General features: G+C 49.9%; 1 protein-coding gene across 1 annotated transcript in view; it reads right to left on the bottom strand.

Moving 5' to 3' along the window:
* Positions 1-6,192, bottom strand: part of MTMR11 (myotubularin related protein 11) — a 35,451-nt gene extending 29,259 nt beyond the window's left edge. The window contains exons 1-2 of the mRNA XM_080984601.1: positions 5,405-6,192; positions 1,206-1,278 (exon numbers count right to left, since the gene is read on the bottom strand). Of these exons, the coding sequence (XP_080840727.1) occupies positions 1,206-1,278; positions 5,405-5,458 (127 nt within the window). The 5' untranslated portion in view covers positions 5,459-6,192. The remainder of the gene's footprint in view (positions 1-1,205; positions 1,279-5,404) is intronic.
* Positions 6,193-14,877: the final 8,685 nt, after the last annotated feature.

Here is a 14,877-nt window from a genome sequence, read left to right as displayed (position 1 = left end):
GGAGCCAGTGTGGTGTAGTGGTTAAGAGCGGTAGACTCGTAATCTGGTGAACCGGGTTCGAGTTCCCGCTCCTCCAAATGCAGCTGCTGGGTGACCTTGGGCCAGTCACACTTCTCTGAAGTCTCTCAGCCCCACTCACCTCACAGAGTGTTTGTTGTGGGGGAGGAAGGGAAAGGAGACTGTTAGCCGCTTTGAGACTCCTTTGGGTAGTGATAAAGCGGGATATCAAATCCAAACTCCTCTTCTTCTTCTGAGGGGAACTTGCAATTCAGGATTCCAACACAAAAGCACAGCTGCGGAGGCACAGCGCAGCCATCAGGGTTACTAACCGCCAATATTCCTCTCAATGAATATTTCTAACCCTTATGGTGCTGGAGGAGACTCTTGAGAGTCCCATGGACTGCAAGAAGATCAAACCTCTCCATTCTGAAGAAAATCAGCCCTGAGTGCTCCCTGGAAGGACAGATCGTGATGCTGAGGCTCCAATACTTTGGCCACCTCCTGAGAAGAGAAGACTCCCTGGGAAAGACCCTGATGCTGGGAAAGATGGAGGGCACAAGGAGAAGGGGACGACAGAGGACGAGATGGTTGGATAGTGTTCTCGAAGCTACCAGCATGAGATTGACCAAACCACGGGAGGCAGTGGAAGACAGGAGGGCCTGGCGTGCTCTGGTCCAGGGGGTCACGAAGAGTCAGACACGACTAAATGACTCAACAACAACAACAACGAGGCAGTGAGTTCCATAGTTCAGCTCTCTGCTGTGTGAAGAACGGCGTCCTTTAATCTGTCCTGAATCTTCCAGCATTCCTTGGATGTCCAGCAAGGAAAAAAATTCTCTGTTTGCTCTCTCCGAGCCACATATCATTTTGGACGCCTCTTGTCGTCCAAACTTTCCTCTCCTCTTTCTCTAAAGTCCCCAAAACGGCGCCGTTTCCTCGCAGGGGAGTCGCTCCCCCCCCCCGATCCCTTTCGTTGGTTTTCTGAACCTTTTCCCAGCTCTGCAATATCCTTTTTCGGAGGTCCTGAGGTGACCACATCTCCATACAGTGCACCGTCGTCCTCCATTCCCCTATCTCCCAATACCAACCCGTTCCTCAGGACCTGGTGTTTTACACAACACCGAGTCGCATTTAAACAAGGCGTTGTGCTTTAACGTTTGGGATCGCACGAAAGAGGGTTGAGAAAGAAAGCAAAATCGGAATACCTGGGATGCATTTCAGAGCGTGGCAGGATTCGTTCCTCTTGTCACTCATGTCGGGGGACTTTGGACCCCTCGTCTGCAAAGAGAGAAGAGAGGGGGGTGAGCAGAGCTGCCACAGCGACTGGCCGGCCGGGACCTTTGATCCATCAGGAAAACACAGAGTCATTCCGATGTTCTTAAGTGGAAAGAGCCTAGCTATGGATTTTGCGAAGTGCACGATTATTTCCTTCCTCTCCCTTCTGGGTCTCTGGGATATTTTTTTTAGCAGGAGTCCCCGGCTGTTTACAAGACTTTCTGTCCCTCTGATTTTGCCAAGGGGATGTGGCTCTATGGTAGGGCACCTGCTTGGCATGTAGAAGGTCCCAGGTCCTGCTGGCATCTCCAGGTATTTTTTATTTGTATTTTTATTATTATTATTATTATTATTATTATTATTATTATTATTATTACAGTCATACCTCGGGTTACAGACACTTCAGGTTGCGTTTTTTTTCAGGTTATGGACCACTGAAACCCAGAAGTACCGGAACTGGTTACTTCCGGGTTCCAGCGGTCGCACATGCGCAGAAGCACTAAATCGTGCTTTGCACATGCGCAGAAGCGCCGAATAACAACCTGCACGTGCGCAGACGCACAGCTGCGGGTTGCGAACGCTGCGGGTTGCGAACGTGCATCCCACACGGATCACATTCACAACCCGAGCGTCCACTGTATTATTATTATTAATATTATTATTATTATTAATTGAATTTATATACCGCCCTATACCCGGGGGTCTCAGGGCAGTTCACAGAACAAAATCAAGATATAAAACCACAAAATACACAAGAAAAATAAAAACTACAACCCAATAGCCCCACCACCACAAAAAAAACACTACATTTTAAAAGGGTGTAATCAGATCAACCAAAGGCCTGGTTAAAAAGGAACGTTTTTGCCTGTTGCCTAAAGGTGTATAATGAAGGCGCCAGGCAAACTTCCCTGGGGAGAGCATTCCACAGGCAGGGAGCCACTGCAGAGAAGGCCCCGTTCTCGAGTTGCCACCCTCTGGACCTCTCAAGGAGGAGGCACACAAAGAAGGGCCTCAGAAGATGATCTCAGGGTCCGGGTAGGTTCATTTGGAAAGAGGTGGCCCTTGAGGTATTGCGGTCCTGAGCCATTAGCGCTGGGAATGCCCCCTGCCTGACACTATTGGCAGTTCCCCGTTTGTAGGATTCCATCCCTGGCAAGGTGCACCTGTGCCCTTCAAGACTGGCCTTCAGAAGGGATGGTGAAACATCTCCATTTTCCCTGGCGGCTGAAAAGCACCTGCTACTGGCAACCCTGAGATCCCGGTTTTTAGAATTTTCCAACGTTGCTTTGTTATTGACACGTTTGCCTGCCTGGTACCTTTCAGGAGGAAAAAGGTGGCTGAAGATTGTGAGCTGCTGAATCGTGAGGGAAGAGGACACCTCACCCCACACCGCTCAGTGGTGGAGGGGTCTCCGCTTTGCATAGGGAGGTCACCGGTTTAATCCTTACGTACTCCAGTGAATTATAGGCTCCCAGGTAGCAGGTGGAAGGAGATCACCTGCCTGTCCACTGTCATTGTACACCTCAGGCAAGAGCTTTGTGCAAAGCAAAACACTCGTTCCTCCTTTCCGACAGGAAGCTGCCTTATACTTAGAATGCTCCCAGGTGAGAGACAGGAAGGTGCATCCTTCTCTGTGGGGTAAAGGTTTGGCTACATCCATGAGAGGGGACTCTATTCTTCTAGCTCTTTTCTTCGTTCAGCCCGGACACTGAGGTCCAGCTCCAAGGGGCTTCTAGTGGTTCCCTCACTGTGAGAAGTGAGGTTACAGGTAACCGGACAGAGGGCCTTCTCGGTGGTGGCACCCGCCCTGTGGAACGCCCTCCCATCAGATGTCAAGGGGATAAACAACTATCTGACTTTTACAAGGCATCTGAAGGCAGTCCTCTTTAGGGAACTTTTTAATGTTTGATGTTTTGTCATGTTTTTAATATTCTGTTGGGAGCCGCTCAGAGTGGCTGGGGAAACCCAGCCAGATGGGCAGGGTATAGGAAATTATTATTATTATTATTATTATTATTATTATTATTATTATTACAGTGGTACCTCGGGTTACATATGCTTCAGGTTACATACGCTTCAGGTTACAGACTCTGCTAACCCAGAAATAGTACCTCGGGTTAAGAACTTTGCTTCAGGATGAGAACAGAAATTGTGCAGCGGCGGCGCAGCAGCAGTGGGAGGCCCCATTAGCTAAAGTGGTGCTTCAGGTTAAGAACAGTTTCAGGTTAAGAACGGACCTCCAGAACGAATTAAGTACGTAACCAGAGGTACACTGTACACTGTTCTCCAGAGTTTCCCAGACAGGCAACATTCGCAGGGCTACCTGAAGAAGCCTTCTGAGATCATGCAGGTGTTCTGTCCTGCTGAGCTCCAGGCTCCCTTCGGCTGGGATCAGCAAACCAAGCGACTTGGCTCCCTCCCTGCATTCTTTTCTTTTCTTCCTCAATTCGAAAAACATTGTTTGATGACTATGCAAAGAATGCAGAAGGGCAGAGGGAGCCAGATCTTGGAGGCCAGGAAGAAACTCAGACCTAACTTAGAAATACATTCCATCTGAAGGAAGGATTGTATAGGCATAAATCACTTTTTATTTTTATTTTAAAAAATCAAGGTGGTGTCCCCTTTCGTCAAGGCTCAGAGCCACTGTCTCCAACCTGTTTTCAATTTTTTTCTGGCCTCGTGTTCCCGGCAAGATCCAGCCGCTACTCTGGAGTAAGCGATTTTCGAAGCTTGCAGCTAGCTAGGTCGTTGCTGGAGCAATGGAATGAGGCGTTCAAGCCAAGCCCGGGTTTCCTAGCTACCAACTGGAGAGCCAGGACAGAGGCACAGAGGGAGAGGAGGTTTGTTTTTGTTTAAAGAAAGAAGAAACTTTGAAAAGAGGGGGGGAGTTTGTGAATCATTAATGGGAAAGTTGCCCTCAGCGGCCAAGGACACTATGTACAGCGGAAAAAACCACCCACTTCTAAAATTATCGCTGGTTTTTGTTTTTTTGTTTTAAAAAAGGGAAAGCAGGGAGAAAGAAGGCTATGTTTGGAAACATGTTTGAAAACAGACGTAGAAGTCTGGGCTCCAGAGCGGGGGAATCCCCTCCGCAAAGTTGTGCTCAAAATCCTATATAAACACAAGTCAATGCAGCGTGCGTGCGTGTCTTTGAATGCAAGCGATGCTTCTTTAAGGCTGTCAAAAGAAAAGGTGCCACGAGCAATTGGGTGTGTGTGGTTTATATTTTTTTCTAAAAAAAAATATTCCGGTTTTGAGGAGGTGAAGTCAGTGTGTTGAAAGGCCGGTTTTGCATTTGCATTCATCAATGGTTAATTTGCAGGGGGTGGGGCAGGGATTTCTTTTCCTGCGCAAGGATCAGGACATTAGAAAAACCCTGCCGGATCAGGCCAGGGGCCCATCTAGTCCAGCAGTGACTAAATGCCCCTAAGAACATAGGAATCTAGATAGACTGCCACTGGAGCTGGAAGTTCCACAAAACATCAGAAGAGCCAGTGTTCTGATAGTGGACAACTAGCCTGTGGGAAACCCCAAGCAGGACCAGGTCCTGAGCACAAGAGCCTTCTTCTCCCTTCCTGGAGTTTCCAGCAACTGGTATTCGCAGGCATTACAGCCTCCAAAAAGTGGCTCATTTGGAAGATGCTTGGATGAGACAGCCTCTGCCAAATCCAGATGTTTGGGGCTACAGCTTCCATCAGCCCCAACCAGCGCCAGGTGCTGGGAACTGTAGTTCCTGGAATTCTTATTGTGTGTTTTGAATGTGCTTTAAAGGTAGGGCATGCACACAATGCACAGAAGGGCTGTGCCCTGAAGCAAAAGCAAATCTGCAAAGTTTAATTCAGAAAACTAGATACTTAAGAGAGAGGTGCCCTAGATATCTAGTTGACATAAGTCCATTATTCACGGCCAGCATTTCCCAACCTCTTGGAACATTTTGAAGAATCTTTTAGAATAATTGTCTATGGAAAATGGCCAGCATCCAATATCATTTCCTATGGTTCCAGCGCGGGGTGACCCAGCCTCAAACCCCACCGCTCAACGCACACGCCCCCACCCCCATTCACCCCGCCAGGGGAACCCCCTTCCTCCAACCCCTTTCAGCGTCGCAACGCCAGAGAAGTCGACTTACCCCTGGATCCCGGTGTTGCTTAATTTTAAAAGACGTCTTGGACATGGACAGCATTGCGACGTCGCTTTGTGACCCATAAAAGAATAAAATCGGTGCGTGCGTGGAGTATTGATCTTTCAAGGGAGGGGGGGCGTGCAAGAGCCGGCGAAGGGGTGTTGGTGTGTGAATGTGCCTTCAGAGTCAAAGCGCCAAGAGGGAGAGGAAAACCCCTCTCCAATTCCCAGGGAACCCGTTGCGCAAAAAGATGCGCAAAAAGAGGGCGCAAGGTCCTCTCAGCCCAGGTTGTCTCCAGAAGCCCCGCCCCTCTCCAAAATGAAAAAAGGCGTCTTGTGTTCCTTAGTTTGGCTGCAGGGTGGCAGTGAAGGGCCCTCCTTTTTGGGATGGGGGTGGGCGGGCGGCTTGGCAAACTGCCTCTCCTGGCTCTGCGATGTGGGGAGGAAAGAAGCGCAGAGGCGATCGGGCTGGTGGAGGGCGCGCGCGTAGTGGGGGCTCCTCTTTCGCCCCCCGCTGCTGCAATGCGCTTGGCTGGGCTTCGTCCCCCTCCCGGGTCTGTCTATCTTCCTTCCTTCCTTCCTTCCTTCCTTCCTTCCTTCCTTCCTTCCTTCCTTCTCTCTCCAGCTGCCGCTGCTCTGCGGGTCCCCCTTGCTCGCCGATGCGGATGGAGATGCGCGAACGGTCCTGGCCGAATCCGACACCCTCCTCTTTCTTCCCCGGCGAGCTTGGGCGGGTGAAACTGACACGGCGCCAGCTCCTCCTCGGCGCGGGGAAAGCAGGGCAGGCTCCTCACCAGCAGCGGGCCCACGTGGCTGCTTTAAAGGAGAAGCGCTCCCCTTGGCAAGGCTGGCTGGCCCGGCAGCAGCGGCGGCCCAGGGAAAACCCCCTCCCATCTTTCGCGGGAAGAGGCGCAAGGGGGAGCTGGTCAGCGGCACAGACGGCAAGGGGCGGCCCCTGCAAGCCAGGGAGGGGGTAGTCAAGCCAGTCGAAGCATCACAGCTGAGCATCACTGCTCAGCTCAGATTCCTGCCTCGCAGTGGGTTAGGCTAGATGACTCTTGAGTATCTTCCCAACTCTGCAATGCTATGAGTCAATGAATTTAGTCCAGCGACCAGACAACCAGTTGCCTGTGGGGAACCAGCAAACAGGATCCAAGCCCAGGAGCTCACGTCCCTCCGGTGGTATCCTGCAACTGGGATTCAGAAGCACTTTCCCCTCCCAGCTGTGGAGGTAAAGCACAGCCACCGTGTCTAGTAGCCGTCAATAGCTTTCTTGTCCCCCGTGAATCTGTCCGATCCTCTTTTGAAGCCATCCACATTGGTGGCCATAGCTGCCTCCTGAAGGAGCGAGTGCCATAGTTCCATGAGCCTTGATGGCTGGTGCCTACTAGCTGATGCACACACTCTGGCCTGCTTTTGGGGCTGCGGCTGAGTGGCGGGGGGGGGCAGCCTTCTGGAGGTGGGGAGCTGGCCAAGGAACTGAAATTCTGGGGCTTTGCGGGAAAGGGGCTTTTTGGTGGGGGCCATGTGAAGAAAGGCCCCCGTTTGGGGCTGGTGGTTCCCTCATTGGGAGAAGCAAAGCTACAGGGAACCAGGCAGAGGGCCTTCTCGGTAGTGGCGCCCGCCCTGTGGAACGCCCTCCCACCAGATGTCAAAGAGATAAACAACTACAGTGGTACCTTGGGTTACATACGCTTCAGGTTACAGACTCCGCTAACCCAGAAATAGTGCTTCAGGTTAAGAACTTTGCTTCAGGATGGGAACAGAAATCGTGCTCCGGCGGCGCGGCGGCAGCAGGAGGCCCCATTAGCTAAAGTGGTGCTTCAGGTTAAGAACAGTTTCAGGTTAAGAACGGACCTCCGGAACAAATTAAGTACTTAACCCGAGGTACCACTGTACCTAACATTTAGAAGACATCTGAAGGCAGCCCTGTTCAGGGAAGTTTTTAATGTGTCACATTTTGATGTATTTTTAATCCTTGTTGGAAGCCGCCCAGAGTGGCTGGGGAAACCCAGCCAGATGGGCGGGGTACAAATAATAAATTGTTGTTGTTGTTTGCCTTGCCATTACTCTAATCCGGTCTGTCACCTCTCAGATGCAGAACGGTGTTTCAGGTGCCTGCCCAGGAGACCTGACCGATTTGGCCAACTGACTTGGGATCTCATTACCCCACTGCCAGGCCCCCTATCCATCTGAGCTGCAAGATTAAGTGGAAGAGCAGCAACTCCCGGAGAGTAAGGCCCGCTGGCAACACCGCAGGGCTGTCGTGTTGCAGCTACACGAGGAAGAGGGAGGGAGGAAGACATGCTTCTCTTGGGCGCCCTTCCTTCGCCGCAGGCCGGGTCTCATGATGTTTATTTGGGTGGTGCTGAGGACAACCTAAGGCCAGCCCCCATCTACCTGTTCGCTCAAGGCTGCGAAGGAGGCCCCATGACAAGTGAGATTCTTTCCTCCTCACACACAGAAGCGAAAGGCTCTCGCTCTGAAGCCGCCACTCCCTGGCTGGAGGGTTGCATGATATCAAGGAAAGCGCCAGGGATTAAGAGGGGAAGAGAGAGAGAGAGGAATGCATGATGAAATGTGGACCGGCAGCTTGCTTCTTAAACCTTCAGCCACTTTTACGGCCTTGGCGGAGTCCCAGGATGGAGTCAACTATCAGAACATGCAGCAAAGTGGTTCTTTCCATTGACTGGAGAGAAAGAGAGAGAGAGAGAGAGAGAGAGAGAGAGAGAGAGAAGCCTTTGGGTAGCCTTTGGGGCTACCTTTGAAGGTGACCCGGAAACTACAACTAATTCAGAATGCAGCAGCCAGACTGGTGACTGGGAGTGGCCGCCAGGACCACATCACTCTTGAGAGACCTACACTGGCTCCCAGTACATTTCTCAGCACAATTCAAAGTGTTGGTGCTGACCTTGAAAGCCCTAAACGGCCTCGGCCCAGTATATCTGAAGGAACGTCTCCACCCCCATCGTTCTGCCCGGACACTGAGGTCCAGCTCCGAGGGCCTTCTGGCGGTTCCCTCCCTGCGAGAAGCCAAGTTACAGGGAACCAGGCAGAGGGCCTTCTCGGTAGTGGCACCTGCCCTGTGGAACACCCTCCCACCAGATGTAAACAACTACCAGACTTTTAGAAGACATCTGAAGGCAGCCCTGTTTAGGGAATCTTTTAATGTTTGATGTATTACAGTATTTTAATATTTTTTTGGGAAGCTGCCCAGAGTGGCTGGGGAATCCCAGCCAGATGGGCGGGGTATAAATAAACTATTATTATTATTATTATTATTATTAGTATTAGTATTAGTATTATTATTATTATTGCTTCATTTGTTCAGTCCGGCAGCACCCAATCCATCAGGCTGCATCAGTGGGAGAGTTGGGAATCAGGGTTCATTCCATACAGCTCTGCCTGAAATCATTGAATTCTAGAGTTGGAAGAAAGTTCTGCAATGCAGGGATACTCAGCTGTTCCCTATGGGGATCAAACTTGCAACGTTGCTGTTACCAGCAACATACACTAACCTACTGAGCTACCCAGTCTCCCGATGCCAGCTGGTCTTCGTGAGAACTGCTTTTTTTCCTCCTCTGCCCTCCACGTGCTCTTTCCTCATGTGTGTCATTGTCTTTTTAGATTATAGGGTTGCAGGCGGAGACTGTCTGGCTCGGATGGATTGTTTATACGGCAATTTGGGGCATCTTTCAGCTGAGGAGCCTGGTACAAATTCTCTAAATAAACAAAGCAAAAAGCTACATGTCCCTGATATCGCCTATCCACCCATCATCTCATATAAATAAAGGCAGAAATCAGGAGTGTGGATGGAAACACAGCCAACTTTTGAAACTCAGACGTTTCTTCATTTTGCAATGCAAAAACGCAAACACCAGGGTGTATGAGAGTATCTGTGCAAAAGGAAAATAGCATACAATTTACCTGGGCGAAAATGGATTTGCAAAAAAATGTGTGCTTTAGGAGAAACTCGCCCTAAAATGTGGATGAAATATCCACATTTTTTTGCAGGGGCAGGGATTGCAAGCAGATTGCAACTCATAGAGTTGGAAGAGACCCTGAGGATATCTATTCCAACCAAATATGCAGCTGTCCTGTATCAGGATTGAACCCGCAACACTGGCATTCTCAACATCATGCTCTAACAAGCTGAGCTATCCAGGCTGAAAGAAGAACTTGCGGAAATCTGGAGAACTTCAGGTTGTTTTTAAAAAGAAAAGAAACAGAGAGAATCAAAAACGGGCAGATTTGCCCATCGTGTTTGCTCAATGCCCCTATGAACCTAGGAATCCAGATAGACTGACTCTGGACCTGGAGGTTCCACAGGAGCAGAAGAAGAACCTGCTATATCAGGCCAGAGGGGGGGGGCTCATCCTGTCCTCACAGTGGCCCAATGGGAAACACTTGAGCAGGATCCAAGCACACAATCCCTCTCTTTTACACCTTTGCCCGAGAGAAAGAGAATGAAATGTCCTTCTGAACTTCTTGTTTCCAGATTGCCTGACAGACCCTCATAAAAAGAAGAAAGCACCGTCTGGGTGAATCACCAGCTTCCCTTGCGGAAATTTGCTCTTTCTCCCCACCCTCTTAAAAGACAAATTTAGCTCCAAACCAGGGGAGAAAAAGACTGTGATCTGCATTTCTATAATTTATTGCTTCTCCCGTCTCGGGGCCTCGGGGCACCTTCTGTCATGCAGAAGACATTTTCAGAGGGCACATGAGGTGCGCCGTGAAAGTGGGTGAAAGCACTCCCTGCGTGGGTTTTTTTAATGGCTGGGGCAGGAATGAGGCGTTTCGGGAAGGAAAATAGCTGGGCTGCGGGTTCGAGTGCAACGAGGAGGAACAAAAGCAAAGGGGGGAAAAACCTTTCTACCAGAGCGTTAGCAACTTAGGAACACAGCAGCATGAAAATGACACCTTTAACTGAGCCAGAGCAGTGGCCCACTGAGCTCAGTACTGGCTACACTGACTGGCAGCAGCTCTCTCAGCAAGGCCACTGAACTGCAGGCCTTCAAAAGGAAGTGAGATCCTAGTCCTCATGGTTCTGAATAAAAGGCATAGCTGTCAACTTACAGATTTGAAAATAAGGGACCAGCAGTCTCAAAAATAAGGGATCAGCAGCCAAAATAAGGGATTTTCCAAGGGGCACAGGTATGTTCAACTTCTGAGCCCCTCCGAGCCAAAGGCAGAAAGCCCAGCCGGCAGCCAAACGAAGCCTCAAGCGGTGGTTCCCACAGCGCAGCAACCCAGCAAAGGGGATGCAGCAAGGAAAACCACCGTCACCTCTCCGCTGGGAAGCGCTGAGCAAAGGCGAGTCCCCAGGCAACGCGGCCAATTTGATCCGCACAAGGCATGCAAGCTCCACCCCCCTGTCGTTCTTAGATTCCTTATTGGGTGAGCAAAGCAGCCAAACAACACAGTTGGAGCCTCCCTCCTCCCTGGCCGGCAGGGAGGGAGGGAGAGGAGCTGCTTCCTTTGAAACCCGGGAAGTTTAAGGGACATCATCAATGGGATAAGGGACTTTCCCGCCAAATAAGGGACAGTTGACAGCTATGATAAAAGGGATGGTTTAAACATGGACTTGCATTGTACCGAGTCATAACACCTTTCTTCTTATTCTTTGGCGGTCCCTCGGAGCCAAGTAAGATTGTCTTCCATAAACAGTTTTAAGAGTGAGTCCATAAGGGACTGCGGAGGCCAATTCCACAGTGGGGACGTAGGTTTCCAGGCGGGAGTTGATCACGGTGTGGATTTGCCAAGCGTGCCTTCTTCTTAGCACGTTTCTCCCTTGCGTCCTGAGTTCGAGTGTCTTCAAAAGCTATGACACCCTTGGTAAAGGCCGTTCTCCAATTGGAGCGCTCGCAGGCCAGTGTTTCTCACTTGTCGGGGTTTATTCTGCATTTTTTTAAGATTCGCCAGACCACCCCTGTAGTGAAGTTAGGAAATTTCAATAGACAAACTTTGGTCAAGCTGAATCAAGGTACTATGGGAAGACCAAAGGCCAAAGGCTCTTAGCCTGGTCCCGCTGGATTGCAGGACAGGTGAGGAAGGGGCGTGCCGGCGCAACATTACTACAACCCCAGGACTCGTCCAGCCCTAAAACTGACCATGGCAAATGGAGAGCCCATCAGATCAGAGTGAAGGCCCATCGCCGCCCAAGTCCCGTTTTCCACCACGGCCAATCAGGTGGCTCCAGGAAGTCTTCAGGTATGGCTTGGACTCCAGTTGCCCACTCTAGAGGACAGCAACGCCAGCAGCAAGTCCTGCTTTGCCCCCTAACCTGGCTGTGAGATTTCCAGGCTCAGAGGCTGGTTCAGTGAGAGAAACTGGATCTCAGCATTCCTCAGCAACCAGAACAACTGGTTGATTCAGTCCTTCAGCCAAGAGGCAGAGAAGAGAAACGCAGAGATTGGCTCCTATAAAGCATCGAGATGTCATCTGTTCAAAGAGGCAGGAAACATGGGGACAGAGAGTGCTGGGGGGGGGAGTCGCCCCAGCCCTCAGAAAAGCTGCTCGCCCGAAGCCAGAGGCTGGAAAACCTTGGAGGTTAATGAGATTTTTTCAGCTGGGAAGGAATTTCTCACCCTCAGAGGGAGAACAGCCCTTGTGTACATTTGGATGGGAGACAAATATATTTGGGGCAGGAGGGAGGAAGCTTAAACATGTAGCTCCAATCGATGGCGAAACGTGGGTTGCCCCAAAATTAGCCACACGGGGAGCTGGAACTAAAGAGGCATCACTCATCCGGATCCATTGATGGGTGACAGACGTTTATAGAATGATGCAGAGTGGATAGAGAAAAGCTTTGACCCTTCTCTTCTAATGTTAAGAACTCCTTGACGTTGATTTTGGTGTTTTGTGTACAGTGGTACCTCGGGTTACGTACTTAATTCGTTCCAGGTGGTCCATACTTAACCTGAAACTGTTCTTAACCTGAAGCACCACTTTAGCTAATGGGGCCTCCCGCTGCCGCCGCGGGATTTCTGTTCTCCTCCTGAAGCAAAGTTCTTAACCTGAGGTAATATTTCTGGGTTAGCGGAGTCTGTAACCTGAAGTGTATGTAACCCGAGGTACCACTGTATTGTTATTTTTCGATATTATTTGTGTTGTTGTGGTGGTGTGGAAAATACTAATAAAATTTGTATTTTTTTAAAAAAAACAACTCGACGCCCTACGAAGCTGAACGTTGAAAAGATTCAGGATGGATAAAAGAAAGGACTTCTTTACGCAGAAGTAAAGGCGGCTTTGAAAGAGGGTTGGAAGCGTTCATGGAGGAGGGCGATCAATGGGTACCAGCCAGGATGCCTCTGCTCTGATCTCCCCAGTCAGAGGTACAAATGCTTCTGAATCGCAGTTGCTGCAAACCGCAGGAAAGGATCCTGCCTGTGGGATTCCCACAATAGGCATCTGTTTGGCCGCTGTGAGGACAGGATGCTGGACTAGATGGGCCACTGGCCTGATCCAGCAGGCTCATTTGATCTTCTTCTACTGAAAAAGGTAAAGGGACCCCTGAGCATTAGGTCCAGTCGTGACCGATTCTGGGCTTGCAGCGCTCATCTCGCTTTACTGGCTGAGGGAGCTGGCATACAGCTTCTGGGTCATGTGGCCAGCAGGACTAAGCCACTTCTGGTGAACCAGAGCAGCGCATGGAAATGCCGTTTACCTTCCCGCTGGAGTGGTACCTATTTATCTACTTGCACTTTGACGTGCTTTTGAACTGCTAGGTTGGCAGGAGCAGGGACCGAGCAATGGGAGCTCACCCCGTCGCGGGGATTAGGACCGCTGACCTTCTGATCGGCAGGTCCTAGGCTCTGTGGTTTAACCCATGTCCCAATGGTCTTCTACTACTCCAAGTTAAATGCAGCCAGGCGAAACCCACAGGGGCAAAGTGGAGCCTCCCCACTCATAAGCAGTCTACCGTCAAAGGCAGGGGACAGGAAGCAGGGGAGTGCCAATGCCTTCTGTCCATGTTGGGGGCCCCACCCCACCCCACAAACGGGATCTAGCTGACCACTGCTGGAAACAGGTGGTGGGGGAGAAGCCCATGTCTCACCTAGAAGCCAGGGCAGTTCTTATATGTTCTGATACATTTCCTAACTCTGATTTCCTCCAAAAATTATCCAGGGCTGTTGCGTGTATATTTTATGGGTTGTTGTTGCTGTTTGTTTAAAAAAAAGTTAGGCAGTAGATAAATTTTGATAAATAAATTTTTAAAAAATGTATTCTAATGAAACCTGGGATTCATTTGATGAGGGATTGTTGAAAGCTGTCCTTAAATAAAACAGCACAACAAACAACATAGCAAGTACCTCAGAAGGTTGTGGACTCTTCTTCTTTGGAGGTTTTTAAACACAGGTTGGATGGCCATCTGCCAGGGATTCTTCAGCTGTGATTCCTCAATTACAGGGGCTTGACTAGATGACCACTGGGATCCCTCCAAACCCTACAATTCTATGATTATTATCTACCCTGTATTTTGTAAAATTGTTTATCCACTATGCATTTGAGTATTGCTTTAAGATGTCAACATCCAATTTTGCACGGTGGAGCCTGAAATCAAAGAACAGGTTTTCAGCTATTTAATTTTGGGGGGGATAAAATTGGATGCCATTTCGAATCAAGATGGCGGACTGAGCCTTTCAGAGCTGCACTGATTTCAAAACTGCAGATTTCTTTGGGTTTCTTAGAATTTCCGATTGACAGAGTACGAGACAAGCCTGCTAGGAATCACCAAAGTCTTCCATCACCTTTTCTCTCCATCACAGGAATTAAAAGGACAAGCACACAGCCTAGATCTTGACTGAAAGGGCAACCTGTCATGAGAAATCACAGAGACTTTATAGGATTAAGGCCACATAATTGGCTTGAAGCGGCCAAATGGTGTCAGCTTCACGTCTTCTGCGACAGAGAGGAGAAAGCCGATTGGGCAAACATCGTTGTTTGTGATGGGAAGTTAAAAGAGGAAGCCAGTGGTGTGTGCGTGTGTGTGTGTGTGTGTGTGTGTGTGAAATTGTTGTTTAGTCGTGTCCGACTCTTCGTGACCCCATGGACCAGAGCACGCCAGGCACTCCTGTCTTCCACTGCCTCCCGCAGTTTGGGCAAACTCATGTTGGTCTCTTCGAGAACACTGTCCAACCATCTCGCCCTCTGTCGTCCCCTTCTCCTTGTGCCCGCCATCTTTCCCAACATCAGGGTCTTGTCCAGGGAGTTTTCTCTTCTCATGAGGTGGCCAAAGTCTTGGAGCCTCAGCTTCAGGATCTGTCCTTCCAGTGAGCACTCAGGGCTGATTTCCTTCAGAATGGAGAGGTTTGATCTTCTTGCAGTCCATGGGACTCTCAAGAGTCTCCTCCAGCACCAGAATTCAAAAGCATCAATTCTTCAGCGATCAGCCTTCTTTATGGTCCAGCTCTCACTTCCATACATCACTACTGGGGAGACCATAGCTTTAACTATACGGACCTTTTTGGCAAGGTGATG

The sequence above is a fragment of the Podarcis pityusensis genome, assembly GCF_964106645.2.
Source record: "Podarcis pityusensis genome assembly, chromosome: 16".
In the NCBI taxonomy this organism is placed as follows: domain Eukaryota; kingdom Metazoa; phylum Chordata; class Lepidosauria; order Squamata; family Lacertidae; genus Podarcis; species Podarcis pityusensis.
This window is presented reverse-complemented; position numbering and strand designations above follow the sequence as displayed.